Source organism: Panthera onca, chromosome B2 (assembly GCF_046562875.1).
Source record: "Panthera onca isolate mPanOnc1 chromosome B2, mPanOnc1 haplotype 2, whole genome shotgun sequence".
NCBI lineage: Eukaryota > Metazoa > Chordata > Mammalia > Carnivora > Felidae > Panthera > Panthera onca.
This window is the reverse complement of record NC_138343.1, coordinates 17,617,315-17,645,237: the sequence shown is the minus strand read 5'-3', so window position 1 is coordinate 17,645,237 and position 27,923 is coordinate 17,617,315. Positions and strand designations below refer to the sequence as shown.

The window sequence follows — 27,923 nt, the reverse complement described above, 5'->3', positions numbered from 1 at the left end:
TCTAGGGTGATGTTTAGGCCCTGGAAATTTTTAAAGCTCTCCCACCCCCACGATTGTAACATGCAGCCAAATTTAAGAGCTACTGCTCTAGATTTTTGTTTTGTGAATAACAATACCTTTTTACATAAACTAAAGAAACTGGCCAAGCCTTGCCGCATGGTTTTTTTAATCCTGTGCACGAAATGAAGGAATGCTTGCTCTTGTTTTTTAAAAATTTTTTGTTTATTTATTTTTGAGACAGAGTATGAGCAGGGGAGGGGCGGAGAAGGAGACACAGAATCTGAAGCAGGCTCCAGGCTCTGAGCTGTCAGCACAGAGCCCGGCCCCAGGGCTTGAACTCACGGACCATGAGATCATGACCTGAACTGGTTCGATGCTTAACCAACTGAGCCACCAGGCGCCCCAGGCTAGTCTTACTTTCAAAAATACTTTGAGGTTTAAATAGAAATTACTCCCTTGTTTGACTTTAGTTACTCTAAATGACATGCTTGTCATTGCAAAAAGTATTTTTATAAATTCTTCTGTCACTTGCAATAATATTTTGAAGTTAAAAGTGTTGGGATGATATTCAGGTATGTTAGCTTCTGAACAGTCACCTATGGTCTCTTCAGTTACAACTATTTTTGATGAGAGAGGACTCCCATCCCTCACAACAGCAGTTTGGTTGAGAACTGACTGATGAAACCTGTTCTTTTTCTCCCCTCTCCTTACTTCTCTGCCTTTATACTACAGGAGAGCGCAGTCTTCTAGAAAGAGTTACTGGTCTTTTGTCTGACCCTGTAGCGATATGTTTAATTGTACGTAAAGGACACTAACACCCTGTGAATAGGGCTCATTTCTCATCTGTGCTTGTGAAAGTTTAATTACAGGAAACACCTCTTCTCAGAGAGTGATCAGGATTCAAGTACTGGGACCAGTGAACGATCTTGGACCAGTAACCAAAAAAGGAAATCCCTAAGACCGTATTCCGGGAGGAAAAAGACAAGAATTAGAAGTAGCGTGAGAAGTGAGTTTGGTCCGTGTCTTCTTTCAAGTCGTTTTTCAAATAAATCAGGCATTTTTCAGTTATGTGACGGAAGGAGGGAGGGTACCAAAGATAAACTGATTACGTGCCCTCCCTTCCCTGCTACGATTACGTTGGAAAGGCCAACACGTACGTACACGAAACCATACGAGAGAATGTAGAATTGACCGGTAATTAAATATGAGCTGCAGATAAATGGAGTAGGAGTTCAGATAAGGATCATCTAACATGAGCTAGAAGAAGGAGCTAGGAGAAGCTTCAAGGAAGAGGCAGGCGGGATTTGAGCTAATCCTTGGGAAAGACCAGCACTCAGGTGTGCAGAAGAGGAAATGTTTTAAATGAGGTAAAATTACGAGGACAAATTGACGTGAGGACAGCATCAGAGGTAGGGTCTGGAGCATAAAATTCATGTCAGGGGGTGAGGTCTCAGGAACAAGGTGGATATTAGAAAGGGATCTTAAGAGCTACACATGTGAGTGAGCTTCAGGATGTGGGAATTACTTCTAGTATGGGCATGTATAACTGGGAGAGAGGGAGAAATGAATTTTTGTATGTCTCATAGGCAAACTTCCCCATTGTACACTTCTTTTCTTTTAGTTTTGCCATTTTCCCCTCCCAGCAGCGGCGGTGACCATGAGAAGGACGAAGTAAGTAAATTTGATCTGGGCTGTCATGTGCCCCTAGGGCATTAGCATGAGACAGTTCAATCTGTTTAGGGTTAAATGTCATTTATTTCTCAAAAAAAAAAAAAAAATCTTCTTTCAGGAATAGGAGAATAACCAGTAGTTTGTTGGTACATAAATCGCTGTCAATAGAAATTGCAAGGTCTTATAAATGGTTATTTAGTGTGAATCTTGGGTAAACAGTTAAGGATCTTTCTTCGTTGTTGCCAAATTTGTTGAAAGATGTTTATTACGAATGATGCTAAAATCTGGGCTATCCTGACTTCCTGTAAATATACGCTCTCTGAATTAACACTTTGAAATAAACTTCTTGGTTTAATTCTTCCCTTGGTTTTCAGTTGGCTGACCTGTTATTTCTAAAGCTTTTAATGACTTAAACATTTAAATCTTTGTAAGTGGTTGAAATGACTTCAGGCTTACATAAATATTGAATAAACCCTCAGAGTTTCTGAATTCACTTTGGTTATTCTTGTTTTAAAGTAACATAGTTAAGGGGGCACCCGGGTGGCTCAGTCGGTTAAGCGTCTGACTTCGGCTCAGGTCATGATCTCACAGCTTGTGAGTTCCAGCCCCGTGTCGGGCTCTGTGCTGACAGCTTGGAGCCTGGAGCCTGCTTCTGATTCTGTGTCTCCCTCTCTCTGCTCCTCCCCTCCCTGCCACCCCTCTCACACTCTGTCTCTCTTTCTCTCAAAAATAAACATTAAAAAAATAACAAAATAACATAGTTAAAAATATTGGACACTGGGGCATGTGGGTGGCTCAGTCAGTGAAGCATCTGGCTTCAGCTCAGGTCATGATCTCGCAGTTCGTGAGTTTGAGCCCTGCATTAGGTTCTGTGCTGACAGCCCAGAGCCTGGAGCCTGCCCCAGAATCTGTGTCTCCTTCTTTCTCTGCCCCTCCCCCGCTCATGCTTTGTCTCTCTAAGAATAAATAAACGTTAAAAAAAAAAAATTGGACACTAGTGTTGTCCAGACAAATTCAAAGCCAATTTTTCCTGTTCCTAGCTGAATTACTCCTCTAAATAGTTGGTTTTTGTTCTTTGTCAAATGAACTATATAGGCTATAGATATAGTGCCACGTATGTGAGTTTTCTAAGGGGGCGGCTTCTGGGATTCTCAGGGCATCAGCAGCACCCTGCCCACCCGTGCAGAAATATAATGTGCTTAGTACTCCCATCACAGCTAGTTATCTGTCCCCACCTGCCCCCTTCCATCCGCTGTCCTCTGTGAATCTAAGGGACTGTCCTGTTCTATACCGACAAAGATAGTTTATAGTTTAAACCTGTGAGCCAGAGTGAGGACCTAAATATTTGTTTGAATAGTTCAAACTAATAGGAGTTATCCGTTAGCAATAGGCCAAAAGAAAAATTTAAAGTACATACAGCTTTTGTTTGAAATAACCCCAAACATCAAAGCTTTGAGAATCCATACATTTAAGCTCTGCAACTGACAGGAAGTCTGTTTATTTTCCGGCAAGGGCATTACTGAGTTTGTACAAATATTAGCATCCAAAATTCATTTCTCTGTGTTGGAGTATAAGAGGATAATTTAGGGCAGGAATCAGCAAACTTTTTCTGTGAAGGGTTAGATATAAATATTGTTAACATTCTAGACACAGAAGATTGTAAATATTTTCTGTGGTGACTATACATCTCTTCCACTGTAGCGTGAAAGCAGCCATGAACAATACCTAAAGCAATGGGCGTGTTGCGTTTCAATAAAACTTTATTTATAAGACGTGGTTCTCAAACTGCAGGGATCATCAGAATGACCAAGAAGGCTTGTTTAAATGCAGATTGCTAGGTTCCATCCCATTGTTGCTGACTGAGTAAATAATAGATGGGGCTCTGGAATTTGCATTTCTGTCAAGTTCTGGGGTGCTGCCGATGCTGTGTTCCCTACTTTGAGAACTTTGATTAGAGTTATCTTTGAGTTAGAATTATGAATTGATATATGACCATGTGCTTCCAATTCTAGGATCTTATGGTCTTAGTGTTTATTTTCAAATGGAGAAAATCCAATACTTAAAGCATTTAATTTTTTTTTTTATTTTTTAGTTTGTTTATATATTTTGAGAGAGAGCGAGTGAGCAAGTGGGGAAACGGGTAAAGAGAGAAGGAGAGAGAGAGAATCCCAAGCAGGCTCCACACTGCCAGCACAGAGCCCAACACGGGGCTTGAACCCACAAACCATGAGATCATGACCCAGGTGCCCCCTAAATTATGTTAAAGGTTATTAGAAATGTATTGGAATTTCTAAAAACTATTTTGAGGGGTTATGAATGTTAACACTCTTAAAAAGGTACTATATTTTAGGCTAAACTTCTAATACCGCTATGGAAAGATACCTCCAAGCAAAATAATTCCATACCTCCAAAAATTTCTGGAGCAAAATTTCAGAGTAGTTCTGCCCTTTTAACTCCTGAAGATTCTGCCCAGAAAGCAGGTACCTGATTTTCTGTTGATTTGCATAGAAAAAAACTTATATTTTAGGAAAAATACTTAGAACTAAACAAAAAATTTTTTTGAATATCTGTTAAAAGTATGAATACTATCTTTTCTTTAATTTCCTCATTAGCAAAAAATAGAGGATATTTTAATTTTGCTTTAACATTTGAGATTAGCTTGTGTTCATCTTTAAAGAAGCACGAAAACTCAGGTGATGACTTATAACAGGGATTGGTAGACTTTTTCTGTAAAGAACCAGATAGTAATTTTTTTTTTTTTTTTTTTTTTTGCTTTTTGGCCCCTATAGTTTCTGTTGCAACTATTCAACTCGGCAGTTGTAGCCCCAGATGAACCACAGACAAGATGTAAACCAACAGGCATGGCTGTGTTTCCATAAAACTTTATAAAACCAGGTGGTAGACTGGATTTGACCTGAGGGGCCAGAGTTTGCCAACCTTTGTTCCGCTAGGTGTATCTTAACCTCCACTGTATTTTATGAAAAAGTATTCACATCTTTTGTAAGGCTAGGGATTTTGGTTTGTTCTGCTTGATCAATTCTGCAGCTTAGCACGTTGCCAAGCACATGATAGCGGTCCGTAAGGACGTGACTGACAACCTCTTAGCTTGGCCGCCACCGGGAGGAAAGGAGTAAGGAGAAGAGAAAAAGAAAAATATACTGTTAGAGAGTAAGAGGAAAGAAGGAAGTGGGACTATGAGAGGAGGAAGAAAGGTCACAGACCTTGAGGTAGTAGGAGCCTTGCCTGTATATTTGGGGCCAGGTGGTGGGCAGCTGTGAAAGGGGCTGATTTAGTTGAGGCCCTTGATTTTATCTACAGATCTACAAACCAAATAACCATACATGCCCTGAAAGGTGCACGTTTTTTTTGTTTGCTTGTTTTCATTTAATACCATTTTTTGGATGGTCATATTTAATATAGAGACTGAAGTTTATTACCTGACGTTGCTTCTAAGCTTGTTCATTCCCTTGAAACTGTTCTAACACTCAGAACTTCAAAGTCCCCACCCACTGAGCGATCTGTCTTCCTTGGAGCACTCAGAAGTTGAAGAAAATGTATCTAAGGTACTATTTAATTGTTATTCAACTGGTTTTCCAGAACTAATATTATACTTGCATAAGGTACTTATTCCTTCTTAAGGGATGATGTAGCACCATTTGTTTCTTATTTTAATAGACATTTATGGCCTTTTCTTTTTTTTTTTTTTTTTTTTTTTGAGATGGTGGACCAAGAATCGTTGACGAAAAGTACCGGGTTCAAACATAAGCTGCAAAACTTGGAAGACAGAGGTGAGAGAACACTAAAATCTTTGCAGAATAAAGCAAAATTAATTTGCTTTTGATAGGCTGGATTGTTATTCTAATTGCAGCAAAGAAAAATCACTCTACAGAGTGTTGGAGAGAGCACTGTGATCTGCTTACCTGCTCAAAAAGTGCATGAAGGTCAAGGAGAGACCGGGGCGGGGGGGGTGGTTTGTTCAGGACCAAGAAGTTTCAAGAAGCATATAGCTTGGGGCCAGCTACCTCTTCTCCAGCCTCAAAGGAGGCCTCAGTGGGGGCACTTTGCTAAGGATCTGGTCCAGGGGTTCTTTCCACTCCCAAGTGAGTTGGTCACTTACAGTTTACGATAAGGTTTTCAGGCAGGCCTGTTCACAGTGCTGTGAATTAGGATAGCACCTAGCCACTCTTTTTTTTTTTTTTTTAATTTTTTTTAACGTTTATTTATTTTTAAGACAGAGAGAGACAGAGCATGAACAGGGGAGGGGCAGAGAGAGAGGGAGACACAGAATCCGAAACAGGCTCCAGGCTCTGAGCTGTCAGCACAGAGCCCGACGCGGGGCTCGAACTCACGGACTGTGAGATCATGACCTGAGCCGAAGTCGGACGCTTAACCGACCAAGCCACCCAGGTGCCCCGCACCTAGCCACTCTTGATGATGTTCCTGAATAGTTTGTTTTCTCTTTACATTTTAAATGAGGTATCCGGAAGATTCAAATGGCTATATATTATATGTAGCATATATTATGTGCGGTATGTCAACACAACAAACATCTGTGAATCAACATCCGGGTTAAGAAAAAGAACATTACTGTCTCACAATCTTGCTAGGCGCCACCCCAAATCCATCCCTGCCCTTTCCCCCTTCATGGGAGCCCATTAGCCTTAATTTTGTGTTGGATTCCAGTGCTTTTCTTTTTTTTTTCATTTCTACATTGTGATAAATATCCTACCTTCAGAAGAGAATGGAAACTATGTGCACAGTTTAAAGAATGATTCTAAAGCGAACATGTGTGTAACCACAACCCAGAGCGAGAACTAGAATATTGTCGCTGACCTAGCATCCTTCCACACTGGATCATGTTCTGTTACTTCCCTCCATCCCTTGAAGAGATCATGACAGTCCTGACTTTCGTGAAAAGGTTTCTGTTGCTTTTCTTTATTATTCTTTCTTGGTATGCATCCCTAAATAATATGTAGTGTAGTTTTATCTCACATACAATACAAACCAGTGGCGTCATACTGTGTAAATTTCATGTGGTCTGCTTCTGGTCAATATCATTTGTAAAATCTATTCATGCTGATGGGTGTGGGTGAAAGCGTATTCATTTTAATCACACCATAACATTCAGTTATATGAATAGAACATATTTTATCTGTCCTAGGGCGGTGGGACATTTGGATTGTTTGCAGTTTGGGTTGTTTATAAATAATGCCACCATGCAGAATTGCACACGTTTCTCCTGGTACCTATGTGTAAAATGTTCTCTAGGTATATTTTTAGGAAAAGAATTGGTAGACCACAGAGTTTATATATCTTCAACTATTGAAGATGTGCCAAACCAGTTTTCCAAACTGGTTGTATCAATTTGCTTTCTCATCAGCTGTGTACGAGAGTTGTGTTGCTTCATGTTACCCAACCCTTGGGATTTTAAAATTTCTGTGTGTGTTTATGTGTGTACACACGTTGAAGTTTTCATTTGAATACTCCGAATAAGATTAAGCATCATCTTGTATGTTAACCATTTGAATTTCCTCTTTTGTGTAGTGTCTAAAATGTCTTGCCCACTTGTCTAAAGGATGGTCTTTTTAGATCTCTTCCTAGGAACTCTTCATATGTTGAGGACTTGGTTATAGGTCTTGTAAATGTCTTCTTCCACTATGTGGTTTGCACCTTCTCTTTTTGTGATGCTCTCACTGTAGGTTTTTATGGCTGGTTTTTCGGATAAAGTTTTTAATTTTGATGAATTCTAATTTATTAATCTTTTCTCTATGGTTAGCACTTTTTAGTCTTGAGAAATTCTTCCCTACCAAAAAGTCAAAGATAGTCTCATACATGATTTCCTACGTTCTATATTTTTAATGGTGTACATTTCTTATCATTATAGGTGAGTGCCACACATTGTAACATATATTATCACTTTGAAGTATTTTCTATTTTTAAAATTTTTTTCTTTGACCCAAAGATTACCTGGAAATGTATTTCTTTTCTTTTTTTTTTTTTCTTTTTAAGTTTATTTATTTTGAGACAGAGAGAGAAAGAATGTACGTGAGCAGGGGAGGGGCAAAGAGAGAGGGAGAGAGAAAATCCTAAGCAGTCTCCATGTTGTCAGTGCAGAGTCTGACTCAGGCTCTAATCACAAACTGTGGGGTCATGACCTGAATTGAAATCAGGAGTCAGATGTTTTAACCGATTGAGCCACCCAGGTGCTCTGGATGTGTATTTCCTAGTTCACAATGGTAGGGGATTTTCTTTTAGCTATGATTCTGTTACTCTTTTCTGGTTTGTTTGCATTGTGGCTAGAGGACACATTGTGGCTAGAGTCTGTATGACTTAATCCTTTGAAATTTTGAGATATACTTTCTGACACAGTATATGTCAACCTTTTTAAAAAGCTAACTTGTTAAGAGAGTATATTTCACAGTTACTGTAATATCTATACAAATGTATATCCATTAAGTCACTTCTTTTTTTTTTTGAAGTATTATTTTATTTTATTTTTTTTGCTTTTATTTATTTATTTATTTATTTTAACGTTTTATTTATTTTTTAAAATTAATTTATTTTTTTAATATATGAAATTTACTGTCAAATTGGTTTCCATACAACACCCAGTGCTCATCCCAAAAGGTGCCCTCCTCAATACCCATCACCCACCCTGCCCTCCCTCCCACCCCCCATCAACCCTCAGTTTGTTCTCAGTTTTTAAGAGTCTCTTATGCTTTGGCTCTCTCCCACGCTAACCTCTTTTTTTTTTTTTTCCTTCCCCTCCCCCATGGGTTTCTGTTACGTTTCTCAGGATCCACATAAGAGTGAAACCATATGGTATCTGTCTTTCTCTGTATGGCTTATTTCACTTAGCATCACACTCTCCAGTTCCATCCACGTTGCTACAAAAGGCCAGATTTCATTTTTTCTCATTGCCACGTAGTATTCCATTGTCTATATAAACCACAATTTCTTTATCCATTCGTCAGTTGATGGACATTTAGGCTCTTTCCATAATTTGGCTATTGTTGAGAGTGCTGCTATAAACATTGGGGTACAAGTGCCCCTATGCATCAGTACTCCTGTATCCCTTGGGTAAATTCCTAGCAGTGCTATTGCTGGGTCATAGGGTAGGTCTATTTTTAATTTTCTGAGGAACCTCCACACTGCTTTCCAGAGCGGCTGCACCAATTTGCATTCCCACCAACAGTGCAAGAGGGTTCCCGTTTCTCCACATCCTCTCCAGCATCTATAGTCTCCTGATTTCTTCATTTTGGCCACTCTGACTGGCGTGAGGTGATATCTGAGTGTGGTTTTGATTTGTATTTCCCTGATAAGGAGCGACGTTGAACATCTTTTCATGTGCCTGTTGGCCATCCGGATGTCTTCTTTAGAGAAGTGTCTATTCATGTTTTCTGCCCATTTCTTTGCTGGGTTATTTGTTTTTCGGGTGTGGAGTTTGGTGAGCTCTTTATAGATTTTGGATACTAGCCCTTTGTCCAATATGTCATTTGCAAATATCTTTTCCCATTCCGTTGGTTGCCTTTTAGTTTTGTTGGTTGTTTCCTTTGCTGTGCAGAAGCTTTTTATCTTCATAAGGTCCCAGTAATTCACTTTTGCTTTTAATTCCCTTGCCTTTGGGGATGTGCCGAGTAAGAGATTGCTACGGCTGAGGTCAGAGAGGTCTTTTCCTGCTTTCTCCTCTAAGGTTTTGATGGTTTCCTGTCTCACATTCAGGTCCTTTATCCATTTTGAGTTTATTTTTGTGAATGGTGTGAGAAAGTGGTCTAGTTTCAACCTTCTGCATGTTGCTGTCCAGTTCTCCCAGCACCATTTGTTAAAGAGACTGTCTTTTTTCCATTGGATGTTCTTTCCTGCTTTGTCAAAGATGAGTTGGCCATACGTTTGTGGGTCTAGTTCTGGGGTTTCTATTCTATTCCATTGGTCTATGTGTCTGTTTTTATGCCAATACCATGCTGTCTTGATGATGACAGCTTTGTAGTAGAGGCTAAAGTCTGGGATTGTGATGCCTCCTGCTTTGGTCTTCTTCTTCAAAATTACTTTGGCTATTTGGGGCCTTTTGTGGTTCCATATGAATTTTAGGATTGCTTGTTCTAGTTTCGAGAAGAATGCTGGTGCAATTTTGATTGGGATTGCATTGAATGTGTAGATAGCTTTGGGTAGTATTGACATTTTGACAATATTTATTCTTCCACTCCATGAGCAGGGAATGTCTTTCCATTTCTTTAAATCTTCTTCAATTACCTTCATAAGCTTTCTATAGTTTTCAGCATACAGATCTTTTACATCTTTGGTTAGATTTATTCCTAGGTATTTTATGCTTCTTGGTGCAATTGTGAATGGGATCAGTTTCTTTATTTGTCTTTCTGTTGCTTCATTTTTAGTGTATAAGAATGCAACTGATTTCTGTACATTGATTTTGTATCCTGCAACTTTGCTGAATTCATGTATCAGTTCTAGCAGACTTTTGGTGGAGTCTATCGGATTTTCCATGTATAATATCATGTCATCTGCAAAAAGCGAAAGCTTGACTTCATCTTTGCCAATTTTGATGCCTTTGATTTCCTTTTGTTGTCTGATTGCTGATGCTAGAACTTCCAGCACTATGTTAAACAACAGCGGTGAGAGTGGGCATCCCTGTCGTGTTCCTGATCTCAAGGAAAAAGCTCTCAGTTTTTCCCCGTTGAGGATGATGTTAGCTGTGGGCTTTTCATAAATGGCTTTTATGATGTTTAAGTATGTTCTTTCTATCCCGACTTTCTCAAGGGTTTTTATTAAGAAAGGGTGCTGGATTTTGTCAAAGGCCTTCTCTGCATCGATTGACAGGATCATATGGTTCTTCTCTTTTTTTTTGTTAATGTGATGTATCACGTTGATCGATTTGCGAATGTTGAACCAGCCCTGCATCCCAGGAATGAATCCCACTTGATCATGGTGAATAATTCTTTTTATATGCCATTGAATTCGATTTGCTAGTATCTTATTGAGAATTTTTGCATCCATATTCATCAGGGATATTGGCCTGTAGTTCTCTTTTTTTACTGGGTCTCTGTCTGGTTTAGGAATCAAAGTAATACTGGCTTCATAGAATGAGTCTGGAAGTTTTCCTTCCCTTTCTATTTCTTGGAATAGCTTGAGAAGGATAGGTATTATCTCTGCTTTAAACGTCTGGTAGAACTCCCCTGGGAAGCCATCTGGTCCTGGACTCTTATTTGTTGGGAGATTTTTGATAACCGATTCAATTTCTTCACTGGTTATGGGTCTGTTCAAGCTTTCTATTTCCTCCTGATTGAGTTTTGGAAGAGTGTGGGTGTTTAGGAATTTGTCCATTTCTTCCAGGTTGTCCAATTTGTTGGCATATAATTTTTCATGGTATTCCCTGATAATTGTTTGTATCTCTGAGGGATTGGTTGTAATAATTCCATTTTCATTCATGATTTTATCTATTTGGGTCATCTCCCTTTTCTTTTTGAGAAGCCTGGCTAGAGGTTTGTCAATTTTGTTTATTTTTTCAAAAAACCAACTCTTGGTTTCGTTGATCTGCTCTACCGTTTTTTTAGATTCTATATTGTTTATTTCTGCTCTGATCTTTATTATTTCTCTTCTTCTGCTGGGTTTAGGCTGCCTTTGCTGTTCTGCTTCTATTTCCTTTAGGTGTGCTGTTAGATTTTGTATTTGGGATTTTTCTTGTTTCTTGAGATAGGCCTGGATTGCAATGTATTTTCCTCTCAGGACTGCCTTCGCTGCGTCCCAAAGCGTTTGGATTGTTGTATTTTCATTTTCGTTTGTTTCCATATATTTTTTGATTTCTTCTGTAATTGCCTGGTTGACCCACTCATTCGTTAGTAGGGTGTTCTTTAACCTCCATGCTTTTGGAGGTTTTCCAGACTTTTTCCTGTGGTTGATTTCAAGCTTCATAGCATTGTGGTCTGAAAGTATATGCATGGTATAATTTCAATTCTTGTAAACTTATGAAGGGCTGTTTTGTGACCCAGTATGTGATCTATCTTGGAGAATGTTCCATGTGCACTCGAGAAGAAAGTATATTCTGTTGCTTTGGGATGCAGAGTTCTAAATATATCTGTCAAGTCCATCTGATCCAATGTATCATTCAGGGCCCTTGTTTCTTTATTGACTGTGTGTCTAGATGATCTATCCATTTCTGTAAGTGGGGTGTTAAAGTCCCCTGCAATGACCACATTCTTATCAATAAGGTTGCTTATGTTTATGAGTAATTGTTTTATGTATCTGGGGGCTCCGGTATTCGGTGCATAGACATTTATAATTGTTAGCTCTTCCTGATGGATAGACCCTGTAATTATTATATAATGCCCTTCTTCATCTCTTGTTACAGCCTTTAATTTAAAGTCTAGTTTGTCTGATATAAGTATGGCTACTCCAGCTTTCTTTTGGCTTTCAGTAGCATGATAAATAGTTCTCCATCCCCTCACTCTCAATCTAAAGGTGTACTCAGATCTAAAATGAGTCTCTTGTAGACAGCAAATAGATGGGTCTTGTTTTTTTACCCATTCTGATACACTATGTCTTTTGGTTGGCGCATTTAATCCATTTACATTCAGTGTTATTATAGAAAGATACGGGTTTAGAGTCATTGTGATGTCTGTATGTTTTATGCTTGTAGTGATGTCTCTGGTACTTTCTCACAGGATCCCCCTTAGGATCTCTTGTAGGGCTGGTTTAGTGGTGACAAATTCCTTCAGTTTTTGTTTGTTTGGGAAGACCTTTATCTCTCCTTCTATTCTAAATGACAGACTTGCTGGATAAAGGATTCTCGGCTGCATATTTTTTCTGTTTAGCACACTGAAGATATCGTGCCAAGCCTTTCTGGCCTGCCAAGTTTCAAAAGAGAGATCAGTCACGAGTCTTATAGGTCTCCCTTTATATGTGATGGCACGTTTATCCCTTGCTGCTTTCAGAATTTTCTCTTTATCCTTGTATTTTGCCAGTTTCACTATGATATGTCGTGCAGAAGATCGATTCAAGTTACGTCTGAAGGGAGTTCTCTGTGCCTCTTGGATTTCAATGCCTTTTTCCTTCCCCAGGTCAGGGAAGTTCTCAGCTATAATTTCTTCAAGTACCCCTTCAGCACCTTTCCCTCTCTCTTCCTCCTCTGGGATACCAATTATGCGTATATTATTTCTTTTTAGTGTATCACTTAGTTCTCTAATTTTCCCCTCATACTCCTGGATTTTTTTTTATCTCTCTTTCTCTCAGCTTCCTCTTTTTCCATAACTTTATCTTCTAGTTCACCTATTCTCTCCTCTGCCTCTTCAATCCGAGCTGTCGTCGTTTCCATTTTGTTTTGCATTTCGTTTAAAGCGCTTTTCAGCTCCTCGTGACTGTTCCTTAGTCCCTTGATCTCTGTAGCAAGAGATTCTCTGCTGTCCTCTATACTGTTTTCAAGCCCAGCGATTAATTTTATGACTATTATTCTAAATTCACTTTCTGTTATACTATTTAAATCCTTTTTGATCAGTTCATTAGCTGTTGTTATTTCCTGGAGATTCTTCTGAGGGGAATTCTTCCGTTTGGTCATTTTGGATAGTCCCTGGCGTGGTGAGGACCTGCAGGGCACTTCCCCTGTGCTGTGGTGTATAACTGGAGTTGGTGGGCAGGGCCGCAGTCAGACCTGATGTCTGCCCCCAGCCCACCGCTGGGGCCACAGTCAGACTGGTGTGTGCCTTCTCTTCCCCTCTCCTAGGGGCGGGATTCACTGTGGGGTGGCGTGGCCCGTCTGGGCTACTTGCACACTGCCAGGCTTGTGGTGCTGGGGATCTGGCCTATTAGCTGGGGTGGGTAGGCAAGGTGCATGGGGGCAGGAGGGGCAGGCTTAGCTCGCTTCTCCTTAGGTGATCCACTTCAGGAGGGGCCCTGTGGCAGCGGGAGGGAGTCAGATCCGCTACCGGAGGTTTGGCTCCGCAGAAGCACAGAGTTGGGTGTTTGCGAGGAGCGAGCAAGTTCCCTGGCAGGAACTGGTTCCCTTTGGGATTTTGGCTGGGGGATAGGCGGGGGAGATGGCGCTGGTGAGCGCCTTTGTTCCCCGCCAAGCTGAGCTCTGTCGTCCGGGGGCTCAGCAGCTCTCCCTCCCTTTGTCCTCCAGCCTTCCCGCTTTCTGAGCAGAGCTGTTAACTTACGTCCTCCCAGACGCTAAGTCGCGCTTGCTGTCGGGACACAGTCCGTCAGGCCCCTCCGCTTTTGCCAGCCAGACCCGGGGGCTCTGCTTGGCCGGCGAGCCGCCCCTCCGCCCCGGCTCCCTCCCGCCAGTTCGTGGAGCGTGCACCGCCTCGCCACCCTTCCTACCCTCTTCCATGGGCCTCTCGTCTGCGCTTGGCTCCGGAGACTCCTTTCTGCTAATCCTCTGGTGGTTTTCTGGGTTATTTAGGCAGGTGTAGGTGGAATCTAAGTGATCAGCAGGACGCGCGGTGAGCCCAGCGTCCTCCTACGCCGCCATCTTCCCTGATCTCCCCAAGTCACTTTTCTTAACTATGTTCTTCAAATTTTATATTCTTACTGAATTTTTTCAGTCTAATTGTTCTATCAGTTGTTGAGAGTAGTACGTCAAAACCTCTCATTATGTTTGTGGACTCACCAATTTCTCTTTCTGGTTCTGTTCTATTTTGCTTTGTATAAAATATATTTAGGTTGTTATAAATATAAAATGGTGTATCCACATAATATACTGAAATTTTTATTATTACAAAGTGACTGCCTTTATCTTCAGTAATGTTTTTGTCTTGAAGTTTCTTTCTTTTGTTAAGCATTGGCATGGTATAAGTTTTTTATCCTTTTATGTTTAACATATATATCCTCATGTTACAGATATCATTTGTAAACAGCCTATAATTGGATTCCCCCTGCCCTCATATAATAGTAAGTCTTTTTACTGGAGTATTTAGTCCATTTACATTTAATGTAATACTCCTGTATTTGGGTTGTATCTACCAATTTATTTTATACTTTCTGTGTGACACAAACATTTTGTTTTGTTTCTCGTATTATTTTGCTTAAGTGTTTCTCATTTTGCTTAAGCATTTTATGTATTTTATTCTTAATTCTATTTCTCCTTCTAATCATTTATATACTCTATTTCTTTTCATTTACTGGTTAACTTAGAAATCATAACATACATAACTTTTTAAAGTCTAATCAATAACCTTATTTTCCTCCTAGATTATGTATAGGAACTTAAGACTCTTGAATCCCATTAGCCTGCCCCAACCACAACATGTGGTAGTGTCCTTTATTTTAATTTTAAACCTTAAGATATTGTTTTATGTAGTAATGTCCATGTTTATACACCTATATATTTACCATTTTGCTTACATTTTTCCTGTGTCTTACACTTCCACATTTTTGGGGACCTCTTTCTGCCTAAAATACATCTTTTGTGAAGGTCTGCTTGTAGGAATGAATGTCTCAATTTTTGCTTGTATGAAAATGACTCTTATTCTTGAATAAATTTTCACTGGGTAGAATACACATTGATTTGATACACTTATATATTGGAAAATGATTACCATCAGAGCGTTTACCATTTTCTTTTTTGTGGTGAGAACAATTAAGACCTACTCTCTTAGCAACTTTCAAGTATATAACACTAAAATCTGACCTGAGATCGCCATGCTGTATATTGCTAACTAAAATCACCATGCTGTACATTAGATCCCCGGAATTTCTTAATCTTATCATTGGAAGTTTGTACCCTTTGACCAATATCTCCCCATTTCCCTCACCTTGTAAAATGTTTAATACTCAACTTTTGTTTTTATGTGTTCTTATAAAATAGTAAATGCATGTAATTTTATATAAATAGTATTGTTATATCTCATTTCTTATTTTACTCAGCAGTTTTTAAGATCTATATTCATTGCTCTAGTACTCCTGTTATGCATCTACTACACTTTGCCTATCCTCTCTCAGTAATGGATACCAATGACTTTTAATTCCATGTCATCACCAAAAGTAATGGACACCATTATGTGTATCTTCTTATGCACCCTAATGCGATTAATTGCTCTCCTGAATGGTATGATTATAAATTCCCACAAGAAGTGCAAAGTGTTTCTAAATTTCTGTACCCCCACTAATAGTTGGCGTTACGCAGCTTTCCAAGTTTTGTCAGTCTACTAGGGCAACCTGATATTTCATTGTTTTACATTTCCATTTCTCTGATAACTAAGTTAGATATCTCTTTATATGCTTGTGTGTCTTTGGGGTTTCTTCTTCTGTAAATTCCTTTTGATATCTCTTGCACTCTTTTTCATTGAGGTTTCTGTCTTGTCTTTTAAAGTAGCTGCTTGAATATTCTAGATGTCAATCTCTTTTTCTTTATCTTTTTGTATCTGTTTGTAGTATTGCAAACATCTTCCAATCTATTGTCTGCCTACTAAAATTGTGTTAAGTTTCTTTACAGGGCAGGATTGCTCAACTTTAATGTAACCCAATTATTTGGGTTTGTTTGCTTTTTTCCCCCCCTTTGGTAATGCTTATCTGTTTCCCTAGATAACCAAGATACACTTTTAATTTTCTTTTAATTTTAGACTTCTGTCTTACACACTGAAATCTCTTATCCAGGTGGATTTCTTAGTTTCATATGGCTTTAGTAATGATCCAGATGTTAAAATCATTTAGTGATTTTAAGTCTTTTGTGTCACCTCTAAATAATTTTTTTTGTTCCCCTGCTGTTAAAATGCTTTCTGTCAAATATTAAGTTCCCATATAAATGTAGGTCAATCTCTGGGAGCTCTTTAGCGTTTCATAGGTCTGTCTGGATTATCACACTAATACTATCTTTTTTTATTACTCTACTTTCATAGCACATCTTGCTATCTAATAGGGAGAGTTGATCCTCTTGACTCTTCTTTAAGGTTGACATAGTTGTTCAAGGAACTTTTATGCTTCTATAAATTTTATTTTCCAGCTTTATTGAGATTTAATTGACAAATAATGAATAAGGTATACAATATGATATATGTATTTGTTGCAAAAGGATTACCACAATAAGGTCAATACATAGGTTACTTCAAATAGTTTGTGTGTGAGAATTTTTTTAAGATCTACTCTTTTAGCTACTTTCAAATATTCAATACAGTATTGCTAACTGTAGTCATCATGCTATACATTACATTCCCCAAACGTATTCATCTTATAACCTCATTTGACCATGAAGTATATACCATTTGACCAACTTCATCCATTTCCTCCCTACCCCCACTATTGGAAACCAACAATTCATCTTCTGAGGACTTCGGTTTTTTAGATTATACATGCATCATCATATAGCGATAGAGATCATACAATACTTTCTCTATCTGGCTTACTTAGCATAGTGCCTTCAGGTCCAACCATATTGTCACAAATGCCAGGATTTCCGTCTTTTAATCACTGAATGATATCCCATAGTGTATATATGCCACGTATTCCTTGTCCATTCATCTGCTGATGGACACTTTCATTATTTCCATGTCTTGGCTATTGTTAATAATGCTGCAGTGAACATGAGAGTGAAAGTTTCTCTTAAAGATAGTGATTTGTGCCTTGTTGTGATACCTCCAGTTTTGTTCTTCTTTCTCATGATTGCTTTGGCTATTTTCAGTCTTGCGTGGTTCCATATCAACTTTAGGATTATTTGTTCTGAGATGTGTGAACAATGCTGTTGCCATGTGGATAGGGATTACGCTGAATCTATAGATTGCTTTGGGTAGTATGGACATTTTAACAAATATTAATTCTTCCAGTCCATGAACATGGCATATCTTCGCATTTATGTTGTCTTTAATTTCTTCCATCGATGTCTTACAGTTCTCAGTGTACAGGTCTTTCACCTCCTTGGTTACATTTGTTTTACTAGGTAAGTTCTTTGTGGTATAATTATAGATGGGCTTGATTTATTAATTTCTCTTCTACTTTGAGTGTATAATAAATGCAGAAGATTTGTATATATTCCATCTCTGGAAACTGTGCTAAATCTAGTCATTCTGAGCATATTTGGTAGAGGTTTTGTTGGGTTTTCTATATACCTACTATCTTTGATGCCATCTGTGAGTAGAGTTTTATTCCTTACCAGTATGGAGGTTTTTATTTCTTTTCCTTGTCAGTTGCGACTGCTAGGGCTTCCAGTGTGGGGTTGAATGAAAGTGGTAGGAGTAGACATCCATGTCTTATTCCTGATCTTAGAGAAAAAGTGTTCACTTTTTCACCATTGAGTGTGATGTTAACAGTGGGTTTTTCATGACCAGCCTTTGTGATGTGAGGTATGTTCCTCCAAACTAACTTTGTTGAGACTTTTTAACATGAATGGATGTTGTACTGTGTCAAATGCTTTTTCTGCACCTGTCGAGATGACCTTATGGTTTTGATCCTTCCTCTTGGGAATGTTACGTATCCTGTTGGTTTGCAGATATTGAACTGTTGCATCCCCGGAATAAATCGTGCTTGATCATGACCATCATTTTAATAAGTTGGTAAATGCAGTTTGGTAATATGATGTTAAGGAGTTTTGCATCTATGTTCATCAAGTACACTGGCCTATAATTTTCTTGTGGTCTCTTTTTCTGGTTTTGATATTATAGTAGCACCGGCCTCATAAAATGAATTTGGAAATGTGCTCTCCTCTTCTGTTTTGGGGGAAGTGTTTGAGAGGAGGATTTATATTCTTTCCTTTTCCAAATGTTTGTTTATTTTGAGAGAGAGAGAGAGAGAGAGAGAGAGGCAGAGAGAGAATCCCAGGGAGGCTTCCTGCTCAGCTCGGAGTCCAATATGGAGCTCAGTCTCACAATAGTGAGATCATGACCTGAGCTGAAATCAGGAGTCTGGTGCTTAACCTACTGAGCCAACCTCAAGGGTTAATATTCTTTGATAGAGTTTACCAGTAAAGTCATGTGGTCATAAAGTTTAGCTTGTTGGGAAGTTTTGGGCTACTTATTTGATCTCCTTACTTGTAATCAATCTCTTCAGATTTTCTCTCTTCCTTACTCAATTTTGCTCAATTTTATATTTCTGGGCATTACCCATCTCCTGGTTTGCCCAATTTGTTTTCATAGAACCTTTTATAGTATTCCTTTATAATTTGTTTTAATCTCTGTGGTATCAGGGTTTTTTTTTTTCATATTTTTCAAGTTTTTTGATGTGTCTTGCTCAGAGTTTATCAATTTGTTTGTCTTTTCAAGGAACCAATTCTAGGTTTCAATGAGTTTTTAAATTTTGCTTGTACTTCATTTATATTTTCTCTAATCTTCCTTTTCTGTTTACTTCGGTCTTTATTTTTTCTAGTTTCTTTAGGTGTAATCTTTCACTCTTTATTTGAGATTTTTGTTGTTTTTTTGTATGTATGTATGTAGATGTATGTCACTATAGATGTATGTATGTCACTATAGATGTATGTATGTCACTATAGATGTATGTCACTATAAACTTCCCCTTTAGAACTGCTTTTGCTGCAATGCAAAAATTTTAGATCCTTGTGTTTTCATTTTTATTTGTCGCCAAGCATTATTTGAATTTTTCTTTGATTTCTATATGGACCCATTGGTTGTTTAATAGCATGTTATTAGCTTCTATATGTTTGTTTTTTCTATTTTTTCCTTATTTGATGTAATTGATTTCTAGTTTTATACCATTATAGTTGGAAATGACATTTGATATGATTTTAATTTTATTTTTTAATCAAAAGTGTTTAATAGAACTTTTTTATTTTAAATTCCTGTATAGTTAACATACAGTGTTATGTTAGTTTCACATGTACAATATAGTGATTCAACACTTCTATACATTACCCAGTGCTCATCGTGACAAGTGCACGCCTTAATCATCATCACCCATTTCACGCATCCCCATACCCACCTCCCCTCTGGCCACCGTGTTTGTTCTCTATCGTTAAGAGTAGATTTCTTCATTTGGCCTTCTCTCTCTTTTTTTTTTTTTTTTTTTTTTTTGCATGTACCCCTTTCGAATTAGTGTTTCTGTATTTTTTCACAAATACCCAGTAGTGTGGTTACTGGATTGTAGGGTAGCTCTATTTTTAACTATTATTTTATTTTAGAGAGTGTGTGCAATCAGGGGAGAGGGGCAGAAGGAAAGAGAGATAGAATCCCAAGCAGGTTTCATGCTCAGTGCAGAGCCTGATGTGGGGCTTGATCCCACGACCCTGGGAACATGACCTGAGCCGAAATCAAGAGTTGGGCACTCAACTGACTTAACCACCCAGGCCTCCCTTTTATTTATGTATATATGTATGTATGTTTGTATGTATGTATGTATGTATTTATAACTTTTGGGGGAACCACCATACTGTTTTCCATAGTGGCAGCACCAATTTGTGTTCCCACCAACAGTGCAAGAGGGTTCCTTTTTCTCCATATCTTCGCCAACACTTGTTTCTTGTGTTATTGATTTTAGCGATTCTGACAGGTGTTAGGTGATACCTCATTGTAGTTTCGATTTGCATTTCTCTGATGAGTGTTGAGAATCTTTCATGTGTGTGTTGACCATCTGTATTTCTTCAGAGAAATATCTGTTCATTTCTTTGGCCTGTTTAAAAAAATTTTTTTTTTAGTCTTCTACATATAAGGTTTTTATTGCTACCATAACAAGTTACCACAAACTTAAAACAACTCAGATCAAATACATGCTTGGAACCATACAGGTCTATTATCTTACAGTTCTGTAGATCAGGAGGGTGGGGGCTGCTTGGGGTTCTCTGCTCTGGGTTTCCCAAGGCCGAACAAGGTGCCAGAGGATGAGGTTCTGGAGGAAAATCCAGTCGAAAGCTCATTCAGGTTGTTGGCTGAATTCAGTTCCACATAGCTGGAGGATTTGGTCTTCTATTTCCTTGCTGGCTGAGTGCCAGGAGTCCTTCTCAGCTCATTTCTTCTGCCCATTTTTAATTGGATTATTTGTTTGGGTGGGTGTTGAGTTTTATAACTTCTTTATATATTTTATTCTTTATTTTTTAATTTAAATCCAAATTAGCTAACATATAGTGTAATAATGATTTCAGGAGTAGAATTTAGTGATTCATCACTTACATATAACACCTAGTGTTCATCCCCACCAAGTGCCCTCCTTAATGCCCATCACCCATTTAACCCATCCCCCGACCCCTCCAGGAACCCTCAGTTTGTTCTATTTAAGACTCTCTTATGGTTTGTCTCCCTCTGTTTTTATCTTATCTTTGCTTCCCTTCCCCTATGTTCATCTGCTGTGTTTCTTAAATTCCACATATAATATACACACACCTCGCACCTTCCTTATCCATTTGTCTATTGATGGACACTTAGGTTGCTTTCATTTCTTGGCTGTTGTAAATAATGCTGCAATAAACATAGGGATACATAGATCTCTTCCAGTTTATTTTCTTTGGGTAAATGCCGCTCAGTAATGGAATTATTGGATCATATGGTATTTCTATTTTTAATGTTTTGAGGGACCTCCATACTGGTTCCCCAGTGGCTGTACCAGTTTACATTCTCACCAACAGTGCATGAGGATTCCTTTTTGTCCATCTCCTCGTTGACACTCGTTTCTTGTTTCCCCGATTTTAGCCAATCTAACAGGTGTGGTGATAGTTCATTGTGGTTTTGATTTGCATTTCCCTGATGATGAGTGATGTTGAGCATCTTTTCATGTGTCTGTTGGCCATCTGGATGTCTTCTTTGGAAAAATGTGTATTCAGATCCTCTGCCCATTTTTTAAATCGGTCTATTTATATTTAGCCATTGATAGGTAAGGAATTCCTAATGTCATCTTATTGTTCTCTGGCTGCTTTGTAGTTCCTTTGTTAATCTCTTCCTCTCTTTTGTGAATTGGTGATACTTGTATATTCCCTTTTGTGTAGGTTTTGCTTTGTCATTACTATGAGGCTTACATATAAGGTCTTAGGTATCTAATAGTCTATTTCAAGCTTGTAACAACTTAAGTTTTATTCCATACAAATTCCCCCAAATTTTATGTTTTTGTCATCACAATTTATCTCTGTTCCTATTGGGCACACATTACATTATGGGTATAGTTATTTCCGATATTTTCATTCTTTGTACTAGAGTTAAGTGATTAACATACCACCATATTACAGTATTCTGATATTGACTATATACATACTTGAAAGTGTGACATATTTTCACATGTTCTCATATTACTAATTAGTATCCTTTCATTTTTGTCTTGATGAACTACTTTCAGCATTTCTTGTAGGGCAGATCTTGTGGTGATAAGCTCCCTTAGCTTTTAATTGTCTGGGAGTGTCTTTATCTCTCTTTCCATTTTCTGAAGGACAACTTTTCTAGGTCAAGTATTCATGGTTGGCAGTTTTTTTCTTTCAGCACTTTATCATTTCATTTTTCTTGGCCTTCAAATTATCTGATGAGAAATCTGCTGATAGATAATATAAAATAATTATACCTGTAATACCCAAACTGCTCAATATAAACAGAGATAAACATTATGGATGTTCTCCTTTTTTTTAAGTTTATTTATTTTGAGAGAGAGTGCATGTGAACAGGGGAGGGGCAGAGAGAGAGGGAGCGAGAGAATCCCAAGCAGGCTGTCTGTTGTGAGCACAAAGCCTCCTAATAGTGGGGCTCAATCCCATGACCCTGGGAGCATGGCCTGAGCTGAAATCAACAGCTGGATGCTTACCCAACTAAGCTACCCAGGTGCCTCAGTTTGTTCTCTATAGTTAGTCTGTTTCTTAGTTTGTCTTTCTTTTTTTTTTCTTTACTCCTTTGTTTCTTAAATTCCACATATGAGTGAAATCATATGAAATTTGTCTTTCTCTGCCTGATTTATTTTTCTTAGCATTGTATTCTCTAACTCCATCCATGTCATTGCAAAAGGCGAGATTTCATTCTTTTTTATGGCTGATCTTTTTTATGGCTAATATTCCATTGTGTGTGTGTGTGTGTGTGTGTGTGTGTGTGTGTATACACCATCTCTTCGTTAGCCATTCATCAATTGATGGGTACTTGGGTTGATTCCATAATTTGGCTATAAACATAAGGGTGCATGTATCCCTTTGAATTAGTGTTTTTGTATTTTGGTGGTAAATACCCAATAGTGCTATTACGGGATCATCAGGTAGTTCTGTTTTTAACTTTTTGAAGAACTCCCGTACTGTTGTCCACAGGGGCTGCACCAGTTTGCCTTCCCACCAACAGTACAAGAGGGTTCCTTTTTCTCTACATCCTCGGGCGTTGTAAGTAGAGGGCCACCCCGGCAGGATAGTTGAAACCGAAGTGGGTGCAGACTGGGGTGTCCTGGCTGCCTCCACGCAGAAGGTACTCTGTTGGGGCAGCCGGAGCCGAAGCAGGCAAGGGCCCGGAGGTTTCGGGACTCTCCGTGACGGGGAGAAGTTGAGGGAGGTGCCCTGGCAAGTTGTCTGGAGGTGAAGTGGTTCAGGCCTGGAGTGTTCCAGGGCGTTTTGCGTCTTGGTGAGTCCGCCAGAGCTGTAGTGACTGCTGATCAGGGGTGTCTGCTGTGTGCTCCACTGGCACCCCCTTGATGGGAGGGCTGGGGCTGCGGCTGGTGTGGAGGTAGGTCAGCTCTGGCAGCCCAACCCTGCTTCCATCTGTGCTATCAAGGTAGAAGGGGAACGTAAACCATGGCGCTCACCAGCCCCTCTGATCCAGAGTGAGTGGATCAGCCCCCCCGCGCCCCCTCTGTTTGGCAGGTTCCTAAGGCTAGATCTTTTATATTCTAGTTGCCCTTTTAAACCACAGCTTTTATTCTGTGCCCCGGAGCAGACAAATCTGTTCCCCTTCCCTTAGTATTTTCCCTCCCCACTGCAGACGGGAGTCCCTTCATTACTGTGTCTCCCTCTCTCTTGCTGTGCAAAAGCTGTTTAGTCAGCCCACCATTCTTTAGAAGGAATTGCTCTGGAAATGTGTGTGTGTCTATGAAAGAGGGAGTTCTGGGTCTCCCTCTGTTGCCGTCTTAGGAAAGCCTAAGGTATCTTACATCTTTTTTTTTTTTTTTTTTGTAGGAACTTAGATATTTTTGGCATTTGCTTATTTACGCATTCAATGAACATCTGAGTGTCTACTACAGACCAGGCACATTGCTAAGTGTTATTCTGATGGGGGAAAAAAAAAAAAAAGACAACATGCCCGCTTTCAGTGGAGCTTACCTTCCAGTGTGTGTGTGTGTGTTGGGAGGAGGGGCGGGGAGGGCAGATAATATACAAGAAAAGTAAAACACGCACTGTGTTATGTTGTGATAGAGGCTAGGAAAAACGTGGAAAGAGATTTCAAAACTGGGGGGTTGTTCTGAAACTTTACGTTGGTCGCCCAGAGGAAAGCTCAGGGCAGATCCGTGAGGGAAAGGATTCAAGTCCGAGGAGCAGCAAGAACCAAAGACCTTGAGATGAGAACATGCGTGGGGTGTCTGAGCCCCCCCCCCACCCCCCACAGGGAGACCATGTATAGAAGCAGAGCACAGAAAGAGAAACTTGTGTCTTTGCTTCTCTCCGATAGCACCATATCGTACAGCTCATTACACACAGTATTTATTGAGTAATGAATTTGGATTTTTCCACTTCAGAGGGGAAAAACAGCAGCGAGGAGAAGGGGCAAAGCCACATGACTTCACAGCTAAGCGGGGCTAAGTGCACGGTGGGGAAGAAAGCGGTTGGGGTGGGAAGAATAGAATAGAGTGGGTTTTGAGATGGAGTGGTTGACCAAGCAGTCGGAAACACAAGGTTGCTGCTTCGTGGAGCTCAGGGAAGAGAGAGATTTGGGAGGCGATACCGTTGGAGGCATGAGACTGATGAGGTCCTCCGGGGAGGATGGCCTTGGACCAGGGTCATGGTGTGGGAATGTAGAAAGAGGGATGGATTCGTTCTATATGCAGGACCTTGATGATGGAGGAGACGTGGATGGTAAGGAAACACAGGAGTTGAGCCTGATTCTAGGGTTCTGTTGACCGGGGTGGTGCCGCTGCTAAGACTGGGAGGGCTCAGATGGAGCCAAGGTCATGTGTGGGATGAAAGCGGACATCAGATAGAAAATACTGAGTAATTGCCAAATTGAAAAGAGGATCTGTATTTACATCTCAGAAGCTGAAGGTCTCAGAGTCACGTCAGCTAGTGAGCAGCCTCCTCTAGGAGGCGGCACTCAGCGCAGCAGTAAAGCTCCAGCGTCGCCAGCAGGTGGCGCGCTCCGCGGGGCCATCTGATGAGCTTCTGAAGGCCCATCTGCTCAGATTACCTTGCTACCGCCCCGTTCAGCCTGAGCCCTGGCAGCGTTTTTGATGCTAACCACTGCTGCTTTTCATTTGGATCAGCCTGTCCCTTGCTAAGCAGGCCGTTCCTAAATGTTACAGGGCTCGTCGAAGGGGTGCCTGTTCCCATGTGTCCTCTTTCTGGCATCAGTACGCGTCATGCTTTGATGCTGGTGCTGTCACCGGTAAGTAATGAGTCACAGGGAACAAGTGCCGCTGGCTGCTCACCAGGGTTGGGTATTAACTGGTAAGAAGAGGACGAGATGAAATTTGGGACATTAGGAACGGGGGTGCCATCGTTAATGTGCTGTGCTTGCTTTTAGACCTATCAGGAGGCAGTTTCGCTAAGTCCAAACAATCAAAACTGGAAGAAGGCGATGCTCCGGAATCCCCCTCCTCGGTGACGGAAGAAACGGGCTTAGCAGGTGACATTACGTGCCCGGCCAGCCATTCAAGCAAGAATGGGACAGATTTGTGAGCACTGAATGCTCCTGAACGCACTCCAAGGGGGTTACGGTTTGAAGATCACAGTGGCTTTTGCCTTTCAAAGACAAGCATTTTGTCCTTTCAAAGCATTTTGAAGCATTTTGTCCTTTCAAAGACAAGTAAATTGTTGCACAAATTAGAGATCAAAGCAAGTACTTCTAGCATGTTCTAGTCCTTCTAGCAGGTTGATGTCTGCCTCTTTACTCTTCTTGATGGCAATTTTCAGGGCCTAAAGCTCCTAAAATTATGGTCTCTGCTTTAGTTGGTAGCTATTAGCTCGGTTTTTGTGTTAGAGATATCCACTCTACCCCAGTGAAGGATGGCCTTCTGCGTAAGTGAGGCCACCATATTTCAAAACGAAAGACTCCAAGAGAGCAAACTGGGAAGCCCAGAGATACTAGAGTTTGGTGGTTAAGTGCCTCTGGTCTTCCCAATTTGCTCTCTTGGAGCCTTTTGTTTTGGGTTCCAATCCTGGCACTGTTGGTGTGAGCTTGCACAAGTTACTGGATCAATATGGAGAACAAGCTTGCACAAGTTACTGGATCCCTCTGTTCAATATGGGGAACAACGGAGCCCATTTGACGTGGCTTTTGTGAGGCTCAAATGAGCTACAACCTGCCAGTCCCTTAATAGTGCCGGAGCCCTTGCGAGCCCTCCTAAAACTTGGGGCGCCCAGAAGCCATCATGCCAGTGTTGCCCCCATAGAAATGTCCCACCCATCACATCCTCTTTAAAACCTCTTACAACACCTCTCTCTGCCTGCTGCTTAGGCAGAGTTGCTCTGATTTAAAATTCCGGGAGAGTTTGGAGGAGGTGAGCACTTGAGTGAGGTTCGGTGGGAAGCGGCATGAAGTGCTCACGACGAGGACTCTCGGATCAAGCTGGCCTTGTCGGCCAGAGTCGGCCAGGCTGCAGTCATGGCCAGGCCCCCGTGGGACTTCTGCGGCTCGTATCTGTGCTTCTTAGCTGCCCGTCCACCTCTGAGCAGCTGATAGACTGAGCACATCTACCTCGAGCACTGTGTTCGTTTTACCCGATGTTCTCTCTTTATTGTTCAGAAGGCATTTCCACTCCGTCCCCAGCAGTTGCGCCGGAGAACTCAGACGGTTCTGCTATTATCGCGACCCTCGAAACCTTCACTAGAGACCTGAGAAGAAAAACTGAGGTAATTTTCCACTAAAAATGAAAAGCTAGCTTGTTACAAGTTTAACAAGTTCCTATTATCCATCAGTGCTGTTGATCTCCTTCATGAGGAATCATGTGAACCCAGAGTGAGGGTTCTCCGCACTCTTTTGGGGAGGTACGTTTGCCTTAGCCATGGTCACTGATTTCAGTGCCTTTGTGAATTATGGCTTGTATTTATGAGACTGCTATTACCTGTGCATTTGCTACGGTGGGACCAGATGCACCTCTATGGAAATCAGACTCATGGTTTGATTTCATTGGTAGTGTTCTCAGACAACTGAACTACCAGAAGCAATGATTCGGTCATAATGATAGACGGGAGGAGAGGGGAGCGGGGGACCATCTGGATGAGAGAGTCGTCTGGGATAAGGGCGGAGGTGGGCTTTGGGTAGATGGTCAGCTGAGTGGTGGCGTATCTTTGAGCGATGCGCATGTAGGCCATCCCATAATCTTGTCTGCAGGATGAACTCTGGAAGAATTTCAGTTCCCTCCTTTGATGTCCTATTGTTCCTAAATCCCTAAAGAGTTATTTCTTTGCACATTTGGGAAGAATCTCTTACCCTGACATACATTCATTTAACTAACATGGGAAGCCTCCACAGTCTTATATTTTCTTCGATACCAATGTAAACTCACTTATAATGGCAATTTGTTCATAACATTCAATATACATTGTGACAGGGAGACTGTAGGTTTTCCTATTTTAGCTTATTGTTCTTTATTGGCACTGAACCTGAGGTAATGCATAGACCGCGTGTAGCACGGTGTCTCATCACAGTCGTTTAGCAGTAACGTTTGCTATGCAACGTCTTTTCCACGCAACACCTGAACTGAATTTATGTAGTTATGGTTAACTCAAATGTGATCATTTTGCTGTTGTTGTTATGGTTTAGCTTAGGTACAAAGGGAGTCTGCTTGATTCAAAAAATGCAAAGCAAGCACCAGATTGCTTAATCCAACTTTTAAACCAGATACACCAATGCAGGTAAGTGCTGGGCTTCAGAACAAGTTTGTGAAAGTGGGATTGCTCACAAGCTTTTGTGTCATGACCACTGTGCTGGGGTCACGAGGAGCCGAAGCTTGAGCCGATGTGTGAGGTTTGCTCCCTCACCTAACCTTCCTAGGTTTCTCCTTCCTCCTTCATAACATGACGGGTTAAAGCCTTCTTGAAGCCTCTTCATGGTCTCCCATTGTATGATCCTAAAACACTCTTTTCAAAAAATTTATAATCCAGTTGTGAAGACAGAGCAAGCACGGACATCTATGTAAAAATGCTGGATAAGTGCTATGTGTTAAATACATGCAGTAGAATATTATTCAGCCTTAAGGGATGAAATTCTGAC

General features: G+C 40.3%; 1 protein-coding gene across 1 annotated transcript in view; it reads left to right on the top strand.

Annotated features, from left to right (window-relative positions):
• The window catches only part of SYCP2L (synaptonemal complex protein 2 like), a 118,427-nt gene that overhangs the window by 75,120 nt on the left and 15,384 nt on the right, over positions 1-27,923 (top strand). The window contains exons 21-28 of the mRNA XM_060614809.3: positions 859-1,006; positions 1,622-1,671; positions 4,022-4,151; positions 5,161-5,234; positions 5,390-5,459; positions 25,233-25,334; positions 26,454-26,560; positions 27,474-27,565. Coding sequence (XP_060470792.2) covers positions 859-1,006; positions 1,622-1,671; positions 4,022-4,151; positions 5,161-5,234; positions 5,390-5,459; positions 25,233-25,334; positions 26,454-26,560; positions 27,474-27,565 — 773 coding nt within the window. The remainder of the gene's footprint in view (positions 1-858; positions 1,007-1,621; positions 1,672-4,021; positions 4,152-5,160; positions 5,235-5,389; positions 5,460-25,232; positions 25,335-26,453; positions 26,561-27,473; positions 27,566-27,923) is intronic.